The 23,142-nt window shown below is 51.8% G+C and overlaps 3 protein-coding genes and 5 non-coding genes across 10 annotated transcripts; 1 reads left to right on the forward strand and 7 right to left on the reverse strand.

Moving 5' to 3' along the window:
- Positions 1-189: 189 nt before the first annotated feature.
- Positions 190-12,021, reverse strand: DKC1 (dyskerin pseudouridine synthase 1). Its single transcript, XM_071442643.1, has 15 exons — positions 10,845-12,021; positions 10,617-10,678; positions 10,253-10,339; positions 9,629-9,720; positions 8,944-9,128; positions 8,414-8,478; positions 7,752-7,878; positions 6,628-6,758; positions 5,579-5,722; positions 5,027-5,147; positions 4,182-4,300; positions 3,073-3,176; positions 2,596-2,662; positions 1,888-2,046; positions 190-1,535 (listed from the first exon to the last, which is right to left on the reverse strand). The coding sequence occupies exons 1-15, from the start codon at positions 10,858-10,860 to the stop codon at positions 1,467-1,469; spliced, it is 1,548 nt and encodes a 515-aa protein (XP_071298744.1). The 5' UTR covers positions 10,861-12,021; the 3' UTR covers positions 190-1,466.
- LOC139597529 (small nucleolar RNA SNORD83) lies at positions 3,825-3,900 on the reverse strand. Its single transcript, XR_011681632.1, has one exon. It is a non-coding gene; the product is annotated as a small nucleolar RNA SNORD83 (small nucleolar RNA).
- Positions 4,553-4,790, reverse strand: LOC139597527 (small nucleolar RNA SNORD17). Its single transcript, XR_011681630.1, has one exon. It is a non-coding gene; the product is annotated as a small nucleolar RNA SNORD17 (small nucleolar RNA).
- On the reverse strand, positions 6,350-6,484 carry LOC139597532 (small nucleolar RNA SNORA36 family). Its single transcript, XR_011681635.1, has one exon. It is a non-coding gene; the product is annotated as a small nucleolar RNA SNORA36 family (small nucleolar RNA).
- On the reverse strand, positions 7,484-7,559 carry LOC139597524 (small nucleolar RNA SNORD83). The gene has a single exon (XR_011681627.1). It is a non-coding gene; the product is annotated as a small nucleolar RNA SNORD83 (small nucleolar RNA).
- LOC139597526 (small nucleolar RNA SNORD17) lies at positions 8,087-8,332 on the reverse strand. Its single transcript, XR_011681629.1, has one exon. It is a non-coding gene; the product is annotated as a small nucleolar RNA SNORD17 (small nucleolar RNA).
- Positions 12,022-12,169: 148 nt separating the features above from the next.
- On the reverse strand, positions 12,170-13,578 carry F8A1 (coagulation factor VIII associated 1). The gene has a single exon (XM_071442649.1). The coding sequence runs from the start codon at positions 13,495-13,497 to the stop codon at positions 12,430-12,432; it is 1,068 nt and encodes a 355-aa protein (XP_071298750.1). The 5' UTR covers positions 13,498-13,578; the 3' UTR covers positions 12,170-12,429.
- A 1,689-nt stretch (positions 13,579-15,267) lies between these two features.
- TRMT2B (tRNA methyltransferase 2 homolog B) lies at positions 15,268-22,240 on the forward strand. Of its 3 annotated transcripts, none has more exons than XM_071442644.1 (13): positions 15,268-15,396; positions 15,441-15,627; positions 16,403-16,457; positions 16,909-17,028; positions 17,444-17,543; positions 17,691-17,761; positions 18,216-18,362; positions 18,488-18,582; positions 19,097-19,311; positions 19,411-19,512; positions 19,709-19,828; positions 20,721-20,820; positions 21,356-22,240. In XM_071442644.1, the coding sequence occupies exons 2-13, from the start codon at positions 15,473-15,475 to the stop codon at positions 21,480-21,482; spliced, it is 1,407 nt and encodes a 468-aa protein (XP_071298745.1). In that variant the 5' UTR covers positions 15,268-15,396; positions 15,441-15,472; the 3' UTR covers positions 21,483-22,240. The 3 variants fall into 3 exon arrangements, with proteins under 3 accessions (XP_071298745.1, XP_071298746.1, XP_071298747.1); XM_071442645.1 differs by having other exon boundaries at positions 15,269-15,304; XM_071442646.1 differs by having other exon boundaries at positions 15,310-15,327.
- Positions 22,241-23,142: the final 902 nt, after the last annotated feature.

Consider the following 23,142-nt stretch of genomic DNA (forward strand, 5'->3'; position numbering starts at 1 on the left):
GGCTGGTGTTTTACCTCTCAGGCTGGGCACTGACAAAGCAATGACAAAGGCTCATCAACATGACCTATGAACATTCCTCTGCCCCAGCACTTCTTCAGGAGAGGAGCAGAGGCTGGCTACGTGATAAAATCTGCCCCATGAATGCCACTGACCTTTTGGGAGGAGCCAAAGGAGCAAGAAAATCACCTGTTCAAAACTGGAAGTTTTATTAATTTTTTTTGTAAAAAAAGAGTAAATAAAAATGGACCTTTTTTTTTTCGTGCTCAGGTTGTAACACCCACCAGCTGCTGTCCCCTCTGCCTGCATCTCCAGCACTGGAGGGGAGGATAGACCATTAAGACTAAAGCAGTGCACGAGGTTAAACCAACAGTTAACAGAATCTCTGCAGGGATGAAACTCAGAACAAAACAGCCTGAGGTTTTTCCTCATTAAAAAGAACTCAATTCTGGCTCAGCACTGCCCCCTGTGACAGAGGACACACCTTCTGCCCCCAGCAAGTAATTCCAGAAAGGTCAGCAATAGATTTATCTGAAACCGTTCAAGCCCACACCCAATGCCCCTTGGCAGAGCTGCCTCTGACCAAGCTTTTCCTCAGGAGGACTCCAGTCCCAGCAGCATGAAGAACATGGTGGTCACCTCCTGCCCTCCAGCCTTCAGAGCACACTGGGCATCAGAACCAGGCAAGGCAACCAAAAGCTTTGCAGTCCAACAAAGGGACCAAGAAGAGCAAAGAGCCAGCAAAAGGGACACACTGCCCAGGTCACTGAGGCTGCTGGGCCTGGCCATCAGCACACCATGAACAAGCACGTCCTCGTGCTATAAGCAAAAAGGAGGAATTAAATTCTCTAATCATTTCATGATAAAGGTCAAAAAAGGAGTGAAAAAACAATCTGAGTGGACTATTTGCTCTCATTTAACTGAAGGTGAAGCCAGGCATGTGGCCAGATTAAAACAAAACATAGTCCTTCAGAAATAACTGATCTGACTGTCCCCATGGAAACCCATTCGCATGGGCTATGACAAAGCCACTCCTCCAGGAAGCAACACATTCTTTAACTGTCAGGTAACAGCCTCAGCCTTGGGAGAAAAGGAAGAAAGAGGCAGTACATGAGGGGGGGGAGAGAGATTATTCCAATTATTCCACCCTCACTAAGGTGAAAACAGAGACCAAGGAAGAGCCAGAAGCTCCAGTTTCCCTGAAGATACCACTTCTGTTGGCATCATGGTGCTCAGCTTTAGAGATCAATCCAGTGAGGGACAGTTGAGGCACCCTGCTCCTCTGGCAACCCTTAAAACGGGATGAAGAGGGGCACCTGAGCAGGGCAAACACCCACTCACTCACATAAACAGCAGCAAAGAACTTGAACCTGCTGGCTCCTCTGCCACACAGCCAGTCCTCTTCTCAAGGCCTAAAACTCCTCCTCCTTACACTGATGAGGTTGCCTGCTTTGGACACACCCAGCTGCTTAGTCCGAGCTCTCTTCTACCTCCTTGTGTTTCTTCTTCTTCTTCTTCTTGCTGCTGCTCTCACTGGTCTGTGGAGAGGTTGGGAAGGTCAGGAAGCCATCAAAAAGGAATCCCCCACTGCTTATTTCAGGAAGAACAGCAAAGCAGTGCAGTCCCCATGACACACCCCAGCACCATCCTCCCCCAGGGACCCACAGCACAGAGGTGGCCTGGCAGGAACCCACCAACTGTCCTGGGCACCTGCCCCATCTCCAACCACCAGCCCAGTTTAAAATGCACTCTAAACCATCCTCCTCTGCTTTGGAAAGCCTGGCACTCTGTGGTCACACACTGCAGGCTGCTGATGCATTAATGCTGGAGGTGATCAGGGACACAGCAATCTCTACCATGTTGGGACCATTCCAGTACCCAATCACATACCCTCTCAATTTGTTCTCCCCCACTCTCAGCTGCCTCTTGGGCTTTCTTCTCTTTCTTCCTCTTTTTCTTTTCCTTTTTGCTCAGCTCCTCTGGTGGTGGGGTGGCAGGGGATGGAGGGGTCACAGCTTCCTCGTTTTCACTCTCTGAGTCTCTCTTTCTCTGTTGGGGGAACACATTGTCAGACACCAACACCTTCCAACAGCTTCCAACAGAGCTCAGGTGAGGGATAAACTGACTGCCTGATTCAATACAACTTCATTTAACAACAGGGTGACTTGCAGACTCTCCAGCATACACTGTCTAGCATTTGCTTCTGCCAGAACTGCCCCCTGTACTGAGTTAGGGAACTTTAGGTGCAACTCTTGCATGGACATTTCTGCAGCTCTTTGTAGTCTCCAAAAAGGTTCTCTGGCACAACAAATCTCTGTTGTGGCTCCATAAAATATATTTTCTTGTGCTGTGTTGAAGAATATGCCCAGGGCCAGTAGCTTGGTGTTTGAGCTGCAAATCATGCCCTGGGTGGTGGGAAATTGCTGCAGTCCCAGGCAGGGAACTGTGAATAGGCACTGACCCTTGTGCCTAACAAAGGGCATGGAAAACCCTGCACTAAAAACCATCATTGGACCCAAATGCAGGTGCAAGGTGTGTGCAGATAATGGGAATAACAGGGGCCTGAAAAAAGAGCCAGAGAGCACTGGCAATACTCACTTTTGCAGCTCTGTCCACCTCTGAAACAGCTTGGTGATCAGCAGCTGCTTCTTTCCTGGAAGTATCCCTGAAAGAAAAGACCCCAGTGTTGCACAGGACAGTCATTGCCTCATGCTGCTCTGGACTGTACAAATCCCTGTCCCCTCACAAGGGCTCTGTAACCACCCCAGGAGCTGGGGGGAAGTTGGTGTAGGGGAGACCTGCAGCCTGCACCAGGGCAAGCTGGGCTGGGCAACAACACAGCCTCCCCCTTTAATTTAGCAGACTGACTCCCTCTAAAACCACAGCAGGCTAAAAAGGGATAACTGTCTGCTCAGAGCCTTTCCTTCCAACACTGCCCAAGAGCAACACACTCCAAGAAATGCAACTGCATCCCCACAGGCCAAGCTTAACACGATTCATGCACAAATAGCAGCATCCAGCCCAGCCCTTGGTCCCCTCTGAACAACCCTGTGGGAGCCACACATCAATACCCACCTGTAATCCACATATTCCATCTTCCACGACTCTGGTGTGCTCTCATTGGGCTTTCCATGCTTGTCCAGCAGACCTTTCTGGATCATCATCTTCTTCTGACTGGCCTGAAAGCAAAGGGCAACAAGTCAAACTGCAGCTCCAGGTAGGGAAAATCCTCCCTCAAGCTAAAAGAAGGGAATCCAGCTACAAGCCAACAACTACAGCATTACCTTTTTACTACTGTTCCAAGGACCTTCAAACAAATGAGCCTAAACATCCCCTGCACAGAAGCCTAAATCTCAGACAAGAGGCATCTTTATCAGTAAATAATGGCTAATTTGATGGGGGAGTCACAGCAACAGTAACACAACTGCACATCATGGAGTCTGGATCTTTGACTGGGTTTTTCCAGCCTAATGATCTGCAGCATTTGAGCTGGACCACTTGTCTGTGAGGTTTTGCAGAGGACTCCAAAATGCTTGAACTGTCCTGTATCACCCCACCTTTGCCATGAGACAAATACATCAGCAGCCCCAAAGCTTTCACCTGAACCACAGGAATGGGGTGAGCAACTGGACACAGAGCTCTGAGTCCAACCTGCATCAGGCCAGCCTGGCTGCAGTTGAGCTCCTACCACATGCCTGAGGTGGGAGAGGAACCCAGCACTGGATGTTCCCACTGCTCCTCTCCTTCAGGCACAGTTTAATGTCTCACAGACAGTGTGCATTTAAGCAGTGTTGCACCAGAAAGAAGATCCTGCCCAGCCCCTCCAGAGCCATCAGCAAGGGGTGATGGATGAAGGTCATCTTTGCACTGAGTGCTAATGCCATCCGCTTCACATCATTTGGCTCTTCCCCAGAGGAGGGCTGGTGCTGTACAGATCTGAGGAGCCCATGCCTGAACACCAGCAGTGGCCCCCAGGCTCTTTTGGGGGGGAAAGCCTCACTCCCACCAGCACTGGGCTGCCACAGCCCTGGCACTGGGAACTGCCACCTCACAGCTCCAGGAGACCACAGCAGAATTACAGCAAGGCCCTGCAGAAGACACAGGCACAGCTGTGCCCAAGGTCCCAGAGCCCCACACCCCAATGGCACCAAGTGCCCTGGGACTGAGCCCAGGCCCACACTCACCTTGGGGCCCAGCCCCCATTTCCGGGGGTAGGTGTCTCTCTCCATGATCACTCTCTTGATCTTTGCCACCACGCCGTGGTCACAGGTAGAAATGACTGCTGTGGTCATCAGGGCAATGGCTGCAGAAGCAGGCATGGAGGTCAGTAACTCCCAAAGAGCAGAACTGTGGCAGCCTGTTCTGCCTCTGTTAGCACAAAGATGACCAACACCCCCACCAGTGTCTCCCCAAGGACTCACTGGCTGTCACACAGCTTCTCTGAAGACCCTGGTTACAACTGGGCACCCTTTCAAGTCAAGCTGGCAGCTGCTGGAGTCCCTGTGCACTGACCTACCAGGAGGTGTGGTGTGTGTGATGTGCCTGGTGGCAGCATGTGATCAGACAGCATCCCTCGTCCCAGTGAGGCCGGAGCCCCCCAAAGAGGGGCTCCAACCCTGCCAGCACTGCTCCCCTCCTGCAGGCAGCCACCACACAGCACAGCAGCCCCCAGTAGGGCACTGCAGGATGTCTGGAGGCTGCACAGCACCCAGAGCCTAGAACAGGAGCTGGGGTGCTGCAGGAGGGCAGCTCCACTGCACTCAGAGAATGGATAAACTGTGTCATCACCTCACACACAGCACACCTGAGCATCACACAGCTGCTGAACCCCTCACACCTGGCCCAGGACTGATGCAGCCACTGCTTCTTAACATCCTGCCCAAAGCCAGCTGCCTTGGGCCCACATTTTCCATTAGGAAGCACTAATTAAACCTTCTGCACACAGGAACTAATTTGTGGTGCCCTTACTGTCACACAGTCTGTTATTTCTGCAGTTTGCTGGACACAAGGAGAAGGAGGCATTCCATACCTAGGCAGATGGCTTCTCCTTTTGTGGTGATGACAACAATCTCCTGATTAAGCTCAATCCCATCCTCATACCTCAGAACACCAGGCAGCATGATCTTGGCTCCATAGCAAATGGCATTAACCTGAAAATGGAGGGAATGGGAGGGAAGGGCTTAGAAGCTATTATGAGAATCAAAGTACAAAATGTCTCTAATTTTTAGCTTCCCACTGCCATTACCATCCCAGCAATATCACCCTAAGTAACTAGGGATTTTGTCCACTAGATAAAACTTGGGAGCTTTGGAAGGAGAAAGCAAAGCACCCAAGCAACACAGCAAACAACAGGTGAGGTAGATCTCCCAAAACCATCACCATCCTCCTCCTCAAGTGAGGAGAGCAGATCCTGTATTTAATTCATGGCTCCTGCATCTTAGTGCTGCTCTGGCAGGAGCCCCATGAGGATCTACACAAGTCACCAGCAGACACCACATGGCTGTGTGTTCTATCAGCTGCACAAGTCAGGGGGACACCTTGCAGTGTCTGTCTGTCCCCTGGCACTGCCTCAGGAACTCACTGCACTGTCTTTCATGACAAGCCTCTTGTGTGAAGTCAGCAGTTTCTCCAGGGGCAGGATGACCCTTCTCAGGTAGCTGTCGTCCTTGTTGTTGTCATACTGCCACTGGGCATCCAGCACGTCGTGCATGGTCACCATGTTGTCCTGCAAAGGCAAAACCCTTCTAAACTCTCCCACCAGCCACCAGTGAAACATGCACAAGAGAACAGCTGAAGTCCAACAGCAAATAGGGAGTGAAACCAGACACCCATCACAAGCATGAAAACACAATTTAAGAGAGGAAAGAATACTTTCCATCAGCAGCTTGAGATCAGCCTGGCTTGAGCTGCCAGACTTGGACCTTCCTAATCCCAGACAGCATTTGGATCTATGGTCTAAGGTCTGCCCGCATGAAACTCTTAAATATGACCTAACTTAAATTCCTGGGGCTCCCAGACAAAGGTTAGTGAGCAAAAGTCTTAATTAACCATCTGTGACATGGAGTAAATTCTGAGTAAACTGTGAGCGCCCAACACCTGGAATTCATAAATGACCCAGTGATTACAGCTGTGCTAAGAGCACAGATGGGTGGGGAAGCACTTGCACTCTGATACTGCTGCTTTGCAAAAAAAAAATTAGTTCTGGAGTTTGGACCAGCAGCAGGATCTGTCTATGACCAGAGTGAAAAGGCTGTACAAGTGTCCAAGATCTCACAAGACTGCACCTCCCAGGCTCATTCCAATGAACCCCATTCCCTGAGCTGTTCACACTCCTGAACTCATGGACACCAGGGTCTGTAGGCTGAGAAACACAGGTGACATAAAACAAACCTTCAGCCACCACAGTGCACTTCCCAGTCACTCACTGTCCCAAAGTTTAATTACCAGAACAGGAGCAACATCCTGAACTGAACTCAACACTTTGGTTACAGACCATCCACAGCAAGAGCTCTCACTGTCTGGGGGCTATTCCCAAACCTCCTCCTAACACTGCAGAGCTCAGAGTCCCCAGGAGCTGCTGCAATTGTGACAATATCAAAGGGGCTGGCTACATTTGAGGTGCCACTGTACCGTCTCTCCCAGGATGCCCGAGCGGACTCTGCGCAGCTCCTGCATCTGGCCCCCCACGCCCAGCAGCAGCCCCAGGTGCACACAGAGGGTTCTGATGTATGTGCCTGCTTCACAGCTCACCCAGAAGATACCTGAAAGGCAGGACAGAATAGAGAGATTTAGATGTTGTAGTGCATTTTCTTTATCTGGCATATTCACTGTTTAATTTGTGGTTTTGCAACCCCTCTGTACTGTCCTCCCCCTGTCTCTAGAGTGGCACAAGCCCCCCACCCCCATTTTGTATCTTATGTTTCTAAAATTAGACTTGCTCCCTCATTGTTATTCAGTTAAGTGTCAGTTTTTCTGTTTGTTACCTGGCCACTCCCTGCCAAGTTTCAACTCCCCCCTCATCCCACTTGTCAACCCCTCTGTCCTGTTCTTTTCCCCAGAACCCTCCTTACTCCTCCTTCCATTAAATGTCAATCTCTCCCCGAACCTGCCCTTCCCTTTATAAACTTCCCCCTCAGTTTTGTATCCTTCAAAACCCCATTGGTTTACTTAAGCTGTTCTGCTCCCTTGAAACCCTCCATTGGTTTACACATTGTATTTCCTGCCATGTGTTCCTGTCTGCCCTCAGTTCAGAGTCCTGGCACCCTGGACTGGGGAGTTTTGCCATCCAATAAAGTCACCCCAGTTCCACCCCAGGGCCCGTGCTGCTGCCTTTTTGTTCCTCCACTGGTAGCTGGGATTCTGCAGAGCTCAAAAGGGGGGTCTGTTGCAGCCCTGTTATCACCCAGCTGGGACTTAGTGCACCACGACATTTAAACAGAAAATAAACCACATCCTTCAAGAGAAGCTGTATGCCAACCCTTCCCAGAGCCATCAGCATGGGGTGATAGATGAAGGTCATCTTTGCCCTGAGAGCTAATGCCATCTAATTGACATCATTTGGCTCTTCTGTGAAGGGTGCAGCAGTACAAAAAGAGGTGGGATTTGCTTCCCAGAACACCAAAGCAATGCATGAAGCAGTTACTGCTGGACAATGGGAGGATTTAGGTCCTAAGACATCTGCCAAAAGCAGCGCATTTCACAGAAAATTGTATCAGTTGGTTTTACAGGAAGAAGGCAGGAAAGCCCTGTTTTACCTAATCTTCTCTCAGGATCATACTCCACCAGCTTGCTCTCGTAGATGGTTCTGACTCTCAGCTGTCGTTTGACAGCAGCAATGAGGGGTGGCCGCTGGAACAGGGCACCTGTCAGGGTTTCTATGGCCTGAGGGAAGAAGAAGCAAGAGTTAACACTTGTGCCCTAATGCAGGAGCACCTTGGAGTTTTCAGCAACTGTGTCCACTTCCAAGAATGAGAAACCACAAGGTTTATCCTGATTTGCTGATGCCGTATTTAATACAGCAAATCCAAGCCAGTGATGTGATCCAGGTGCCAGTGAACACAGCCAGGATTTTTCCATTAGATGGCAGCATGTGATCAGACAGCATCCCTCGTCCCAGTGAGGCTGGAGCCCCCCAAAGAGGGGCTCCAACCCTGCCAGCACTGCTCCCCTCCTGCAGGCAGCCACCACACAGCACAGCAGCCCCCAGCAGGACACTGGGACACTGCAGGATGTCTGGAGGCTGCACAGCACCCAGAGCCTAGAACAGGAGCTGGGGTGCTGCAGGAGGGCAGCTCCACTGCACTCAGAGAATGGATAAACTGTGTCATCACCTCACACACAGCACACCTGAGCTCCATTCCTGGCCTCTCATCTCCCACCAGTGCCCAGCACTCTGCATGGCTAACGTGAGACTTACCCTGGCCAGCTGAGCCTCACTTTCAATGGCATTGTGCAGCCGAACAATTCCCACATACTCTTTGCCTGAAAGAATGACAAGAGCAGTCAGGAACGGCCACTGGCATTTGATGTTGACCTCAAGGTCCACCATGCTTAACAGCCACATGTCCCCAGAACCCTGAAATCCTACCACCTCATCTAGGAAATGGGCATGGTTTATTACAGAGTTGGTTTTTCTTCCAGGGAAATAAATCTAAGCTACATTTATTTCTTCTCTGGACTAGTAGAGGCCTAAGCCCTAAGTTCAACTGGTACATCAAACCATGTCAGAGGTGTTTTCACTGACTTGTAACAGCCCAAGCACCAGAGAATCATGAAAAAAATACCTGAGACAACATGGATGTGTGCTCAGTGGCTTGGAATAACCCTTAATGTCAAGGCACTGAAGACCAAGACTGGCCTTTTGAAGTCTGAGAACCCTCCATTTTGTCTCCTAAAGCACTTCACACATCCCCAGTCACTGCAAATGGTCCTGAGCATGGAACAAACCTGCACTCTGCTGAGACTTGACCAGCCGTGTGGCCCTCTCGATGCACACAATGAGGCAGCCTGTCACCTTGGGGTCCAGGGTGCCACTGTGCCCAGTCTTCTCCACCCGCAGGATGCGCCGGATCCACGCCACCACCTCGTGGGAGGATGGGTTGGAGGGCTTGTCCAGGTTAATAAAGCCAGACCTGGGGTGCAAAATGGCAGGGAATGGGAGATAAGCATCAGGGCAGACATGGCAACAGTGCAGGAGCTTTGAGATACTGTCCTGGCTGCAAAGAAATGCATTTTTTTACAGCCAGATAAGCAATGAGCTCTCAGTAAGCTCACACTGACCTGCTCCATGCACAACAGGTGATATAATCCACAGGCAAGGAATTCTCCCCTGCACTTATAAAAAAAACCCCAAATTCTATGAACTCCAAGCAGTTTCAAAGCCCAGCAGGCCAAGGGACTTTTCTGAAGACACCAGAGAATTCCTTAGGTGGTCTGCATGTTCATCCACAGACCTGCTACAACCCCAGGATAAAGAAAACTTTACAGGGAGAGATCAGATTTTTAAACATTTACTGATTCTGGCAAGGCACTGAGTGAAGAAGAAAGGTACAAGGGGAATCCAGATCGAATATATTTTGAAGGTATTAACTGTGCAAGAAAAATAAACCACTCTGGCCGGTATTGCACTCACCTAACATATTCAGAAATTTCTCTCTTCAGGGGATTAGCACCGGAAGGAAGAGGTGTGTAGTGTGCTGTCCTCACATTTAACTTGTCAAAGTTCTACAAAATCCAAGCAAAGTTACAAGTCTTTTTAAGCTCCCTTGATTTCAGTGTTGCTGTGCTGCAGTACATCTCCCCATATACACCAGGTCTGATTTGTACATTTAGGTGACAGAGCCACCTCCAAAATGAAAATGACCCAACAATGAAACCACGATATTATTTTACAAAAATAGAAAAAAAATAGAAATCCTGGACTGAAAGAGATGGGAAAGCAGCACAATATATGCATTGACAATGCAGGACAAACGGAACATTCCCCAGAAACTGAGGAGAAGCAGCCTGGAAGCCTACACACACCACAGGCCATGATCAGACCCGAATTAAGAACTAAAGAAATATGACGGGATCTTTCCAAGGCACTGAAAAGTCACTAAACTTAAACGATACCGCTAGAGAGACATTGTAACACGATTTCGGGCGGCGGAGCACCACGTGCGCCGCTCCCCGCAGCGGGGTTACACCTGCAGGGGCACAGGACAAAAGCAGCGGGAACTCGGGCGGGCCACGAGGTCGAGCAAAGCCACGCTACCTTCAGCAGCAAGGGCCACTGCGACGTGTCCAGCTGGGCCACGCGGGACTCGGGCTTGATCAGAAAGTCCTCGGTGTGCTGGATGTCCTGGGGGGGCGAAGTTAAGCGGCATCAGAGAGGGGGAAGCCGGCGGGCCGCGCTCCCGCCTCCCTCTCCACGTGGCCCGGGAGGCTCCGCTGGCTCCACGCGGGGCGGCCGCGCTCCCGCCGGGACGGAGCGGGGAGAGCCCGTCCCGGCCCTACCCACGGTACCCGGGACGCGTCCCCGCGGATGGGGCTGGGGGAGCCCCACGGATGGGGCTGGGGGAGCCCCACGGCACCCCGAGCACGGCCCGATCCATCCCCCCATTCCTCCCCGCGCTCACCGCTACATCATCATCGGCGAGCGCCCGCTTCTCCTTCTTCCGCCGCTTCTTCACGCTGGAACCTGCGGGAGCGACACGCCGGGAGTGAGCGGCGGCAGGGCCGGGAGAGCAAAGGGACAAAGGGGCAAAGGCCCAGGGGGGCAAAGCCGCCCGCAGAGCCTCCCCCGAGCGGCGCCGCACCGGCCCCGAGCCCTCCCCGCGCCCCCGCCGGTCCCCACCGCTGCGCACCGTCCCCGTCCGCCATGGCCGCGCCGCGTGCTAGCCCCGCCGCTCGGATCGCGCCGCACCGACCGCCCCGGCCCGCCCCGTCCCGCCGGGCCCCGCGCTCCGCGTCACCGGCACCGCCCGCCCGCGCCGCGCCCCTTCCGCCGCCTTCGGACCGCCCCCGGGGCCATCCGCCCCGGCACCACCGCGGGCACACGGCCACAGTGTCGCCTGCTGGAATTCAAAAAGGACGCGGACAGAGGGAGTTTCGCCGAGTGGGTTTTTAGTTTTGCCTCTCGGCCTGGCGAATCCACGGCTAGCTTAGCCATAAAATAACATCCAGTTCGAGTCTTTCTCAACTTCCATTTTATCTTGTCAAAAGAGGGTTGTGGTAATCAAGGCTTCTTAAAATTAGCAGCGTCTCTGTTTGCGTTTCTGAGAGGAAAATGGCAAGTTCTTCGTTATTTTAGTGTGGAAGATGAAAAACACTTGAAAAACAAACATTGGAAAAGCCTTTGAAAAAACTGCTGTCTCTAGACCCAAATATTAAAATCAGATATAATACCACTATTTAATAGAATTACCTCTAACCTCTGGCTTCTCTTCCAGGTGTACAAATGGGATTGCCTTCTTTCCAAAAGCCTCAGCCTCTGCAGGGTCTCTGGAAGTGCTGGCTGAGAGTGTTTGTTTCACTCACCAGTTGCTGGGTACCCTGGAACTGCTCTTTATCCCCCCAACACACACACCTAGGGCACCTCCAGCCTCCAGGATAAAGCCTGCCCTGCCTGAGGCTGTGTATTAGCACTGACGGAATTTAGCAAAGCCTGTACCCAACAGCTGAGTGCACCAAAGACAGCCCAAAGACCCAAAAGACAAGGTCTTTTCTCTAAAGATGAGCTGCCTTCACCTAAAGGTCCCAAGAAGCAGAGAGCAAGAGATCGAAGAGATCGAGAGCAGACGGATAACAGCCGAAAAGAATTGAACAATAGCCCACATTCCAAGAACTCGTGTAACTTCACCACCTCCACCATTAATTCCCTTCCCAAATTCCCTCAGATGAAGTGGATTTGCCACAGTGCAGGCTCAGTTCCCTGGGTTAACAACTGCCACAGTGACTGGAGTCAAGCCACCACCACCCCAGGAACCACTTGCAGGTCGGTGACCAACTCCTTTCATCCACCACAAAACTCAGGGCCTTGTGCTGGCTGCAGTGTCAGTTGTTCTCAGGAAGGGGAAAAAATGAAAACCTTATTTTTATGCGGAGGTTTTTTTGTTTGTTTGATTTTTTAGAAAAAGCACCTCTAACAACATTTGATTCATAGACACCCAAATCCTCCAACACATGCAAATTGCAGACAGTCTTTTAATGAACAGCTTCCTTCTGCCCTGAAATGGCCTTTCTGCTTTAGGCTTACACTTTTTCCAAGCACGACAACTTTCAGTACATACAGTGAGCAGTTTACTATGACAGAAGGCAAACGTGTAGATGAACGCATTCTCTCACCAACCATTACTTCAACTCGTATTAAAAATAAATAACGGAATAACAGAGTCTATGCTGGCACCGGCTGAAGCGACCAGTCCGACCTGTCCCCGCGGGCGGCGGCGCTCAGAGCCCCTGTCCGGCGGGGCTCAGCATCTCCTGCAGCACCAGGTGCAGCAGATGGTTCTGCTCGGCGCTCAGCAGCGGCCACAGCTCGGCCTGCAGCGCCTTCAGCGCCTCCGCGTCCTTCTCCTGGCACGCCAGCACTGCCGACTGCAGCAGCAGGAACAGCTCTGCCGGCAGGTAGCTGGCGGCCGGCGGCAGCCCCCCGCCCGTCCCGGAGCCGCTCCCGGTGCCCGCTCCGCCGTCGGGGGCCTCCCAGCAGTACTGCTCCAGCGTGCGGGCGTGCTCGGGCAGCAGCTTGGCGGGCGGCGGCTGCAGCAGGAGCAGCAGCAGCACCCGCGACACCTCGCAGCGCGCCAGCACGTCCAGGAAGGCGCCGCCGGGCGCGGCCCCGGCCCCGGCCGCACCGCCCAGCCCGGCCCCGGCCAGCGCCTGCGCCCGCGTCAGCGCGGCCAGCGCCCCGGCATAGTCGCGGGCCAGCAGCAGGCAGGAGGCGCGCTCGGCCAGGCAGCGCAGGGCCTGCAGCGGCAGCCGCGCCGCCGTCAGCAGCTCCGCCGCCCGCTGCAGGGGCGCGGCGGCGCGGGCGGGCTGTCCCGTGTCGCGGAGCGCCGCCGCCAGCTCCAGGCACGGCCCGGCCGCCAGCGCGGGCTGCCCCCGCTCCAGGTGCAGGCGGGCGGCGAAGGCCCCGCAGCTCTGCGCCGCCGCCACGTGCTCGCCGAAGCCGCCGCGCAAGCCCAGGCGCTGCCGCAGGTCCCGCTCCTGGCGCAGGAAGAGCCGCGCGGCCTCGGCCAGCGCAGCCGCCTCGGCGGGGCCGTGGAAGAGGCTCTGGGCACAGCGCGCCACGGCCAGCTGGCACCAGGCAGCGTAGGGTAGGCTCTCCTGGGCGCGCAGCTCCCGCGCCAGCGCCGCGAACTGCTCCGCCGCCTCCGCCACGTTCGGCTTCCGCAGGAACCGCCGCCGCAGCTTGGCCGACACCAGGCGGTACCGCGACAGGAAATCGCCGTCGCCGCCGAGCCCCGGCCCGGAGCCGCCCGCCCCGCCGGGGCCGGAGCCGCCGCCCGCCGACAGCATCGCGGACCCAGCGCGGAACTGACGCGCCGCGCCCGGCCGCGCTCCGCCGCGCGCCGCCGGCCAATCAGCGCCCGCTCCGCGCCGCCGGCCAATCAGCGCCCGCGCCGGCGTCTCGTGGCAGGGGGGCGTGGTGAGGGCGCGGCTACTGCGGACAGCGCGTCCCAGCTGACACCGCCCACGGTGGGCGCGGCTATGAGGCACAGGCCCCGCCCATGAGGCGTGGCCAAGCGCAGCGAGCACCGCCCCAGGCATGCAGCGGGCCCGAAGCGTGTGGCGCCCCCTTGTGGAGTGGAGGACCCGCGGCCCTGCTCCGGCCCCACCGGGACGGGACGGGAGCGGGACCGGGAGCGGGACCGGGGCCGGGCGGGGAGAGGGCAAGGCTCTGCAGCTATTGGGGGAAACCGCAGCAGCCAGGTTCACAGAAGATCAATTCATCCAAATGGTAGCAAGGGTGGGTGAGCCCCTCGGCCAAAGGATGTGTGGCAGCAGGAATTTTAGGTGACATCAAAGGGTGACAGGTAAACACTTGGACAAGAGAACTCTTGGGGTCCCTAAACAAATAAGCCACGCCTGACTCGGAAAATCTCCAGCGCTGAAAATATTTCGTGATGGAGAGATGAGGTGAGCATGGGACCATGCTCCTGGCTTTTCCCCAAGCAGCTGCTGGAGGCAGGGCCTGGGCTGGCTGGGAGAGGCTGTTCTCGCACTCCTGTCCATATAAACCTCATGTACCCAACTGCACCCACCGTGCAGTGACACGGCAGCTACACCACCATCCTGAGTACCCCATCGGACAGGTTCGGTGGCAGGTGGCACTGAGCCTTCAGTCTGTCCCAGGCCAGCTCAGCATGGCTGTGAAAAATGCCTATTTTATGATTGGCTTTTCACAAATATTAAAATGCATATTATATGTGTTATGTTAGAAAGTTGTGCTGTATTAATTTTCTTAAGTAGTGTGTTAAATATAGTTTTAGGTTATAACATGATGTTAAAATAGAAACTATGCTGTGTAAGATACTTTTTTTAAAGAGAGGAATGAGGTAGTTGCACCGAGATTGCAGCCACAGGACACCTAAATCTTTCAGAGAAAAATAATTTAATTTTTTCTCTTTCAGAGAAAAAGAATTGCTCCCTTATCAGAAGAAATTAACTTTTCCTGCCTCGCTCAGCTCTGAAGACGTCAGGATTAGGATTAAGAGGGAGAAGTTGACACTGACCAGACAGAATCCTTTGTTTGAATGGAAGTTATGCATCATGTATGAAATGTATCAATATGCAACAGGCTGTTGCTTTTACGGGTTAATCCTCTGTTAATGAGTGTCCTTTTTCGGGCTTATTTTGCCCAGAAAGAGGTACCCGGACTGTCCGTAACTCTTTGTTTTTATTGTCTCATATTGTCCTAATCCCAATTGCCCAAATTTTTATAGCTCTAATTATACTACTATTTTTACAACCATTTTTTACCATTAAACTTTTAAAATTCTAAAAGCGATTGGCGTTTTTCACAACGGCCACGCAGCTGCTGTCACACTTTGCTACCCGTGTCCGAGCAGCCCAGGGGCTGAACGCTCGGCCCTCCCTCCCAGCGCCGGGGCCGGGCCCGGGGCTCTCGCCGCGCCCCTTCCGCCGGTGCCGCGGCCGGAGCGGGTTCCTGTCGCTGCCCGGAGCGGGTCCCTGTCGGTGCCGGAGCGGGTACCTATCGCTGCCTGGAGCGGGTCCCTGTGGCTGCCGGAGCGGGTCCCTGTGGCTGCCGGAGCGGGTCCCTCCTGTCGCTGCCGGAGCGGGTCCCTATCGCTGCCCGGAGCGGGTTCCTGTCGCTACCCGGAGCGGGTCCCTGTCGGTGCCCGGAGCGGGTCCCTGTCGGTGCCCGGAGCGGGTCCCTGTCGGTGCCCGGAGCGGGTTCCTGTCAGTGCCGGAGCGGGTCCCTGTCGCTGCCGGAGCAGGGCCGGCTCCCCAGCAGCCTCTCTCCGTCTCCATGGCTCTGTGCTGCGTTTTGAGGCCGCCGCGCTGCCGCCTCCGCCCGCCGCCGCTCGCCCTGCGCTGCCCGGTGACAACCACAGCGACACCGTGGGCACGGAAGGAAAAGGCCAGGGTGAGCTGCAGCCTGCCAGAATCTTCCTGGGAGGAGAGGTATGGCTTTTTGAAAATATCCAAGCGTTCTTTCAAAGCAGCGAGCGCCTACAGCTGTGAACGTGGTGGGTTGACCCGATAGGAATATTAGAGCCAGGGCTCGGCTCGTTTGCCTGGAGTCTGGCCTGGGGAGGGGATAGTGGAGAAGACAAACGAAAAGTTCTGAGAGGAAAGGAGGACAGGAGGAAAGGAGTTCTGAGAGGAAAGGATAAGTTGCCCTATTGGCAAGCAAAATGATAGTCCATTTGATTTGCAGTCCTGGACCTCAGAGTAATTGGCACTGGGTGCTCTGGAAGCAGCTCGAAAAATCGTAGGTAAGCAATAGCTGCAACTTATCCAGCTGCAAAGTGGTGATCCCCATGGCCTCAGAGAATCAGTTATGAGTGCTTGAATAATATCAGCCTCACCTCTATTTTGGGGGTCTTTTTAGGGTCTATGTGTGTGGTTTGTTTTGGTTTTTTTTTTTTAATCAGTTTTTATGTGTTTTGTGCTTTCTTGTTCTGCTTTGGATATGAGTAGTGGCAAGTTCTGAGGTTTTATCTCTAAACTACTTCTGTGTGAGTGGCTGGGTCAGTGAGAATGGCTGGGCAGTTTGAAGTTCCCTCTTGCTACACACAAACTGTGCATTCCACTGTGGTTCCCTGGGAGTCTGGGTGTTCACAGCCTGGTGCAGAGCCCACACCAGAACAGTCCTGCCCATAAAGTAGCTGACAGGGATGTTATGCCATAGGAACGAGGACTCAAGTAGCTCTGAGCACTGCCTTGTGCTTTCCAGGTTAGCAAATGCAGTGACACCGCTGTGGAGACTTCCCTACCAAGAGCAGCTACGGGTAAGATGTGTTTACACAGACTTTTCTCTGTTGTGTTGCCCCAACTGTCCCTCCTGTCCCCTTGAGCAGTATTCCTTAACATCTTAATGCTGCAAACTGCCCAGACCCCATTTACTGCTGCTTTAATCCAGCTGTTGTTAAGGATAGAACTGGGGGGTTCCTGGTAGTACAGAGGATGCACAGTGATCCTGTCCTCTGTGGGACTGCTCTGCTTCACTGGGCTTCAGGTCAAAGTGTTCCAGGCCAGCATTTGGGGATCATAGACACAGGATTTTTCACTCTTCCTGTTTCTCCAAGCAGCTGTTGTTATGAAGAGGGCAGAGTTCCTCTGGGGCTATATTTTCGCTTGCAGTTTTTCCTCCTGTTGGACTCCTCAGAGGTGGGTTGATGGAGAGCTGCCCACCATCGTGTGGTCCTGTGAGAGTGTTTCTGCCTTAGAACTCCTCTGCAGGTAAAGTATGAAAGCCAGAGGAAGATTTTGCAGACACTGGCATCTCACCTTGAGGAGCTGGGCATAGATGCACAGAAACCTGGTGGGCTCTGCTGTCCTCTGCAGCCTGTAGTCCCTTCGGTGAGTGTCCCGTGGGAATGCTCTTCCCTATGAGCCATGAACAGTCTTTCACTCAACAGCTTAAGAGTCTCATGAGGGGCATAATTTGCTTGCAGAGAGTGTGTCTGAGTCAGTCCTTGCTAACTTGTGCTTTGCAGCTTGTGACTGCCCGAGAGTGAAATTAGCCCAGTGCTTGGGAACCCTTTTTTTGTGCCTGAGGCCTCCCTGTTAAACCTGTCACCATTGTCACAGAGAGCCACTTCTTGTCCCCAAGGGGCAGTACTGGGGTTCTAGTGCACAAGCTCTGTTTCTGTGTTTTGCCCATTCACATACACCTTCACATGTTGGCAACAGAATAACCATGCTGGGGTTTAGCTTTCTTTCATTGCTTTTTCTTTTAATCCAAGGCTTTGCTTTTCCTTCTTTTCTCCCTCAGCCCATCATTAATGGCTACCGAAACAAATCGACTTTCTCTGTGAACCAAGGACCAGATGGGAACCCCAAAACTGTGGGGTTGTATGTAGGAACTGGCAGAGGTCAGTGCAGGACAAGAAACTCAGAGAAAACTGCTGGAAGGGCTGTGGAAACGGGGAAAGGACTCTCCACAGTTTATCATTTCACATGCTACAGTGGTTTACATGCCCTGAACCAGAGCAATTATATTCCTGTCCATCTCTCTACAGAAAGGAATATTGTCTGTGTGAAAGCCAACCATTTGGAGAACATACCCTCAAAACATAAACAAGTGGCCCAGGTAAATAAATGTCATGTCTGTCCCTTCACTGTGGAATAGAGAGACTGCAATAACTCTTACTGTGGAGAACACTGTAATTTTAATGATGCTGTGTTTTCAAGTCCATTTTAATGTTTTGAAAATTTTCATGCCTGATTGTAGTTGGTGGATAAATACATTTATAAAAACTCACATGTCAATATTGCAGCCCATAAAGCATCCTGAGTAATGAAGTTAATTGTCACATTGTCTAAGTGACAATGAATTCCTGCCAATCTATTAAAATACATAAGAATTGCAAATTGAAATTATTAAAATGTGTTGTCTTTCAAGAGCCTGGAAGGAGCGTTCAGCCAGTGTATTGAAATCAAACAGAAAAAGCAGACCACAGTGTTGGAAAGGCTGCCTGTCTGGGGGGCTAAGAGCAGTGCAGTTGTCTTCATGGTGCTAAAGGTGCCATTTCCCCTCCCCTCAGTGCTATGAGGAGTTCATCTGTCACTCCCCCCTGGACCCCTGCCTCCTCTTCCACAAAGGTGGGCACTGGCGAGAGCTCGTGGTTCGTACCACCCGCTGTGGCCACACCATGGCCATCATCACCTTCCACCCCCAGCAGCTGGGCCAGGTGAGCACCTTGGGGACAGGGCAGGAGGCACATCCAGCTGAGCTGAACCTGCTGGCTGTGTTGCTGGGGAGAGGGGTCTAATCAGGGTACCCAAGAGAGAGCTTTTCCTTTCTCACTCTTGACAGGAGGCGCTGGCTACTCAGAAAGCATTGCTGAAGGAGTTCTTCACCTGTGGGCCTGGAGCAGTCTGTGCCTTGACTTCACTTTATTTCCAAGAGAGGTAAGTGCCTCGACAGGGAAAATGAGTGGAAACAAAGCCACCTCCTTGGTCTGCTCTTTCTGGCCAAATTCAAATTCCACCAGTTCAGGGAGTGCTGGAAGAGAATGACAGATGTTTGCATCCCTCTTGAAGATGTGGCTTTAAGATGGCCCCATCTTTTATTTTTCTAGACTTACTTGAACACACTATGGCTCTACCTCATGGGAATTACGAGTCTGGGAAACTTAAAGAAAAAGATTCCAGTGACTATCCCAAAACAGTAAATCACATTAGCAGCAAAACTGGGGAATAGACATGAGGAATGCTGCCTTCTGCTAAGTAATTTTGATCCTTATAATGAAGTTTAGGCTGTGCAAGTCACAGATCCCTTACAAAGAATCCAAATTCTTTAATCTTGTTGAAAGGCTCACATGAAATATAAGTTGATGAGGGGAAGAACCATCTGCAGCCCATAGGAATGGAAACCACTCCTCTCTACTGCCTTGTCACAGCTGTTTTTTGTGTGCTCTGGCAGCACCATGACACGCTGCTCCCACGAGCAGTCCCCGTACCAGCTCCTCCACGGAGCACTGCACGTCTTCGAGGAGCTGCTCGGCCTCAGGTTCCGCATCTCTCCAGACGCCTTCTTCCAGGTCAACACGGCTGGGGCAGAAGTTCTGTACCAGGCAGTGGGGGAGCTCTGCCAGGCTGCTGGGGACACTGTCCTCCTTGACATCTGCTGTGGAACAGGTGGGGTCCTGGGCTCCCAGAGCTTTGCATTCCGCAGCTGATCCTCACCTGTTTCTTCAGCATGAATCTGTGGAGTATTTTTGTTTCCCCTGTTTCCAGGCACAATTGGTCTCTCTCTGGCTCACCAAGTGTCCAAGGTTATTGGTGTCGAGGTGGTGGAGAAGGCAATAGAGGATGCTGAGTGGAATGCAGCATTCAATGGTGAGTTCAGACTAGCTGTGGCAAAAAGTTTCAAACTAAATGCAAAAAGTTTCAAACTAAATGCTGAAAAATCGGAGTAGAAGTGAGCAGAGGGACCCTAACCAGTTACCTTCACACAGCAAAGGGTGTGTGAATATCATGTTATACTCAACTCTTGGTGAGACTCAGTTCATGTGGTTGCTTTTTTGTTTCACAGGGATCTCAAACTGTGAGTTTCACAGTGGAAAGGCAGAGGCTGTGTTACCACAGCTCCTGGCATCGTGGGAGGATGCCCGACCGCTTGTTGCTGTGGTGAACCCTTCTCGGGCTGGCCTACGTGAGAGAAAACGCTATTTATTTTCATCTTGTAAACAGAGAGCTTTGAACAAGTTCTGTGAGACCTGTTATACTGACTCCAAACCCTTCCCTTGTTTAGTCTCTTGTTTCTTGTTACTGACAGCAGCTAAATTCCCTAAGTCTGCTGTATTCAGTGCCTTCATGCTTTCTCTTTAGCTCTAATCCTTTTTCCATCTTTCACAGGCTCACACAATTATTTAAGAGAGAAGGGACCTCTGGAGGTTTGTAGTGTAATCTCCCAACTATAGCAAGGCCAACTTCAGAGTTGTGTGAGGTTGCATAGGGATATAAACCCTAGCTGAGGATTGAATTTCTCCAAGGGTGTATCCCCTCTCCTGAAAATGTTTTCCCTAATATATTTAATCAGGATTTTCCCTTGCTGCCATACATCTATTGCTTCTCATCCTCTTCTCATGCCCCTCTGAGAAGATTCTCACTTATCTGTAATGCCCCATGAGGTCCCTTATGAAGAAAGTAAATGCATCCTTGCTTACCTTCTTTTCCCCAGGCTGAATAACCCAGCCCTCAGTCTGTCTCAGTGGTCTCCCCTGGAGTGTGTACTGGGAAGTCACACACTGGTTGTGGTGCCCAGATGCACTCTCACAAGTGTGTGTGGAAGGTTTTATATGTCTTTGCTTAATTAACATTTTTTCTGTCATGGGAAGCAGAGGGACTTCTCCCATTGCTCTGCCCTGCCTGCCAACCTGGCTAAGCCGTCAGCAGTGTGGGTCACACCCGTGGCCTCCTGAGAGACTTCACCTGAGACAGAACATGGCAAAATATGCATTTCTGACAGTTCTGTGGTGCTGTGCAGTCATTCCTGCTGCAGAGCTCAGGGGGGTGGAGGGAAAGCAGGCTGTTTGTTTTTGCAGACTACAGGGTCGTTCGAGCCATCCGGAACTGCAGGGCCATCCGCAGGCTGCTCTACATCTCCTGCAAGCCAGAGGGGGAAGCCATGAGGAACTTCCTCGAGTGAGCACTCTCCTCCTCTCTCTTGATCTCCCTGTTAAGTCCAGACAAGGCATCATTGAGGAATAGAAAATAATTCAAACATGGCACATTGTGCATCCCTCTGAAAAAAAAGCACATCTGGGTGTGAGATGCAGAGTCCATGGGGTTCACTGCAGGAAGGGTGGCCCCTCGCCAAGAAGGTGAAGCCAAGGGGATTTGTCACCTGCTTAGGGGTTAATCATGTAGCTTTATCTGCTCAGCCTTTAGCTGGGGTACACCCAGGTGATAAATCTGTCTGCAGGTAGCCATAAGGGCAGTGCAAAACTGAAAAATGAGTGTCTCACTTGCCACTGACTGTTCAGCTTGTCCCTGAGGTTTTCAGAGCTGCTTGGGGATTCAGTATTGATGGTTCCACACCTCAGCCAGTGTCAGCTGCAGATTCTGAAGGATGTTAGTCAAACACATGATACCTCCTTTGTGAGTCCCCTTGGATTGTGATACCAGTGGTGGGAAGGCTTCTGCTGCTGGTCTAAAGGATGCTCTTTGCTTTCCACAGGCTGTGCTGCCCACCTGACCCACGGAAGAAGCTGGCAGGGGAGCCATTTGCCCCCGTGATGGCTATTCCTTTTGACATGTTTCCTCACACTGTTCATTGTGAGCTGGTGCTGCTGTTCACCCGCTGACAAGGAGGCAGGAATGAGCTCTGAGAGCTTGGGAAGCAACCTCCTCCTGTCCTGAAGAGCCAATTAGGATTTTAACTTATTTTCTATGAAGTTGTATAAAAATAAATAATTTTGGTTTTTCTCTTACTTTGGGTTGCCTAGCAACGCTGTTCTGTAAAGAACTACTTGGATGTCTGGGGTGAAAAGGTTCTCTGTAGCATTTCATCACCCTTCCTTCCCCTGCAAACCTTGGGCTGCTGGTTAAAGCAGCCTAGACAAGACTCTCTCCCTGTGTTGAGGAATCTGTAGCTCGGTGTTCCAGCTGCAAGTTGTGCCCTGGATACTGGGAAATCGACGGAGCCCAGGCAAGGAGCCGTGAATGGGCGCTGACCTTGTGCCTAACAAAGGACACGGGACTTCAGCCCTGACTTCTCACCCACAGACTCTGCACAAACCAATGAACAATGAGACACCAGACTCTAATTTTCCACTGGTCAGAGCTGTTGTGGGAGATTTAGGCTGGAAGAGTAAGAAAGCCCAGGGATTCCTTTGTTGGGGACCCTGCCCAGGGGAGGCACCAGCTTTGACAATGAGATTGTCTATAACACAAAATAAAGAGAACAGATTTCAGTGTCTCTCTTTTCACATCTGCCTCCTCCTTCTCCACTAATGATTCCTGATACCTAAATATGAAGTGCCCTGAGAAAATGTCAGCTGCAATATTTTTCCTCTTCAGGATGTTCTGGTAGAGCTAATTAAAATTTTTCTTCTGTTTTATATGTGTCCTGTCCTGCTTACAGTGTTGTTTTATTTTTCCAGCTCTTCCAGAGATGGAGCTGCTGTAATGGGGAGGGGAGTCTGAGTGAGCCTAGTTCCCTTATGTTGTGTGAGTCCCAGAATGTTTGGAATCAAGGCTGATAAACTCCCAAGGAAACTGGGAGAGTTGTCTGTATTTTTCAGACTTTTAATTCCAGACCTCAGCTTTGAATAATAACAGCAATCAGTTCTCAAGGCATGGGGGTCAAAATACACGTGTTTAGGCTTTCAGAGTTACTACATCTGACAGGCATAGAAAGTGTCAGTTTTGCACTATCCCATGAGTATAGGTTTTTACACACTGTTGCAGCCTCTTGTTTTCATTTTATGCCAAAGGATGCAATATTCCAGCAGTTCTGTTCCGTGTAATTATACCTTGGTTTCTCACTGTGAGATCTGAATAGATTCCTACTAGCTTTTGGTCAAAAGGAAATTTGTTGCATTATGTGCAGGGGAGACAGTGACTTTAAATCAGAAAGTACCAGAGGATCATAAACCTTTCCACTAGCCTCTGAATAGCTGAAAACATACAGGATAGGTTTTATCAGGGTGACACAAGTGGCCTCATCTTCCCTTTTGAGCATCAGGTTCCAGGAGAGCCACGGGGACAAAACATTCCCTTTTCTTTCCTGGTGCAAATAAATGAAGCAATATGTTGTTTGCTATGTGTGAGCATCTCAATATCTGAAACTGAATGTTCTCTGTGTACAAGAGACCCCTGTCCCCTTCTCCTCCACAGCACGTTACTCCTGTGCCCTCTGCTAACATGTCCTCATTTTCCCACTAAGGAATGACTGTGCTCTGCCTTTGGCTGCCATCCCACATCCCTAGAACTGACTCCATTTCGGCTTTCTGTGGGCGATTT

The sequence above is a fragment of the Agelaius tricolor genome, unplaced genomic scaffold (assembly GCF_023055355.1).
Source record: "Agelaius tricolor isolate 1412-34295 unplaced genomic scaffold, bAgeTri1.0.p SCAF_17, whole genome shotgun sequence".
Taxonomy (NCBI): domain Eukaryota; kingdom Metazoa; phylum Chordata; class Aves; order Passeriformes; family Icteridae; genus Agelaius; species Agelaius tricolor.

Bases quoted from the DNA above. Each gene is read 5' to 3' on its own strand.
- DKC1 (XM_071442643.1), bottom strand. The intron at 5,148-5,578 runs GTGAGTTCCTGA...CTCCATTTTCAG, and splicing joins TTGTCATGAAAGACAGTGCA to GTTAATGCCATTTGCTATGG. The intron at 2,047-2,595 runs GTGAGTATTGCC...TTCCCCCAACAG, and splicing joins AGGTGGACAGAGCTGCAAAA to AGAAAGAGAGACTCAGAGAG.
- F8A1 (XM_071442649.1), bottom strand. From the start codon at position 13,497: ATGCTGTCGGCGGGCGGCGGCTCCGGCCCCGGCGGGGCGGGCGGCTCC.
- TRMT2B (XM_071442644.1), top strand. From the start codon at position 15,473: ATGGCTCTGTGCTGCGTTTTGAGGCCGCCGCGCTGCCGCCTCCGCCCG. The intron at 15,628-16,402 runs GTATGGCTTTTT...TGTGCTTTCCAG, and splicing joins GAATCTTCCTGGGAGGAGAG to GTTAGCAAATGCAGTGACAC. The intron at 20,821-21,355 runs GTGAGCACTCTC...TGCTTTCCACAG, and splicing joins GCCATGAGGAACTTCCTCGA to GCTGTGCTGCCCACCTGACC.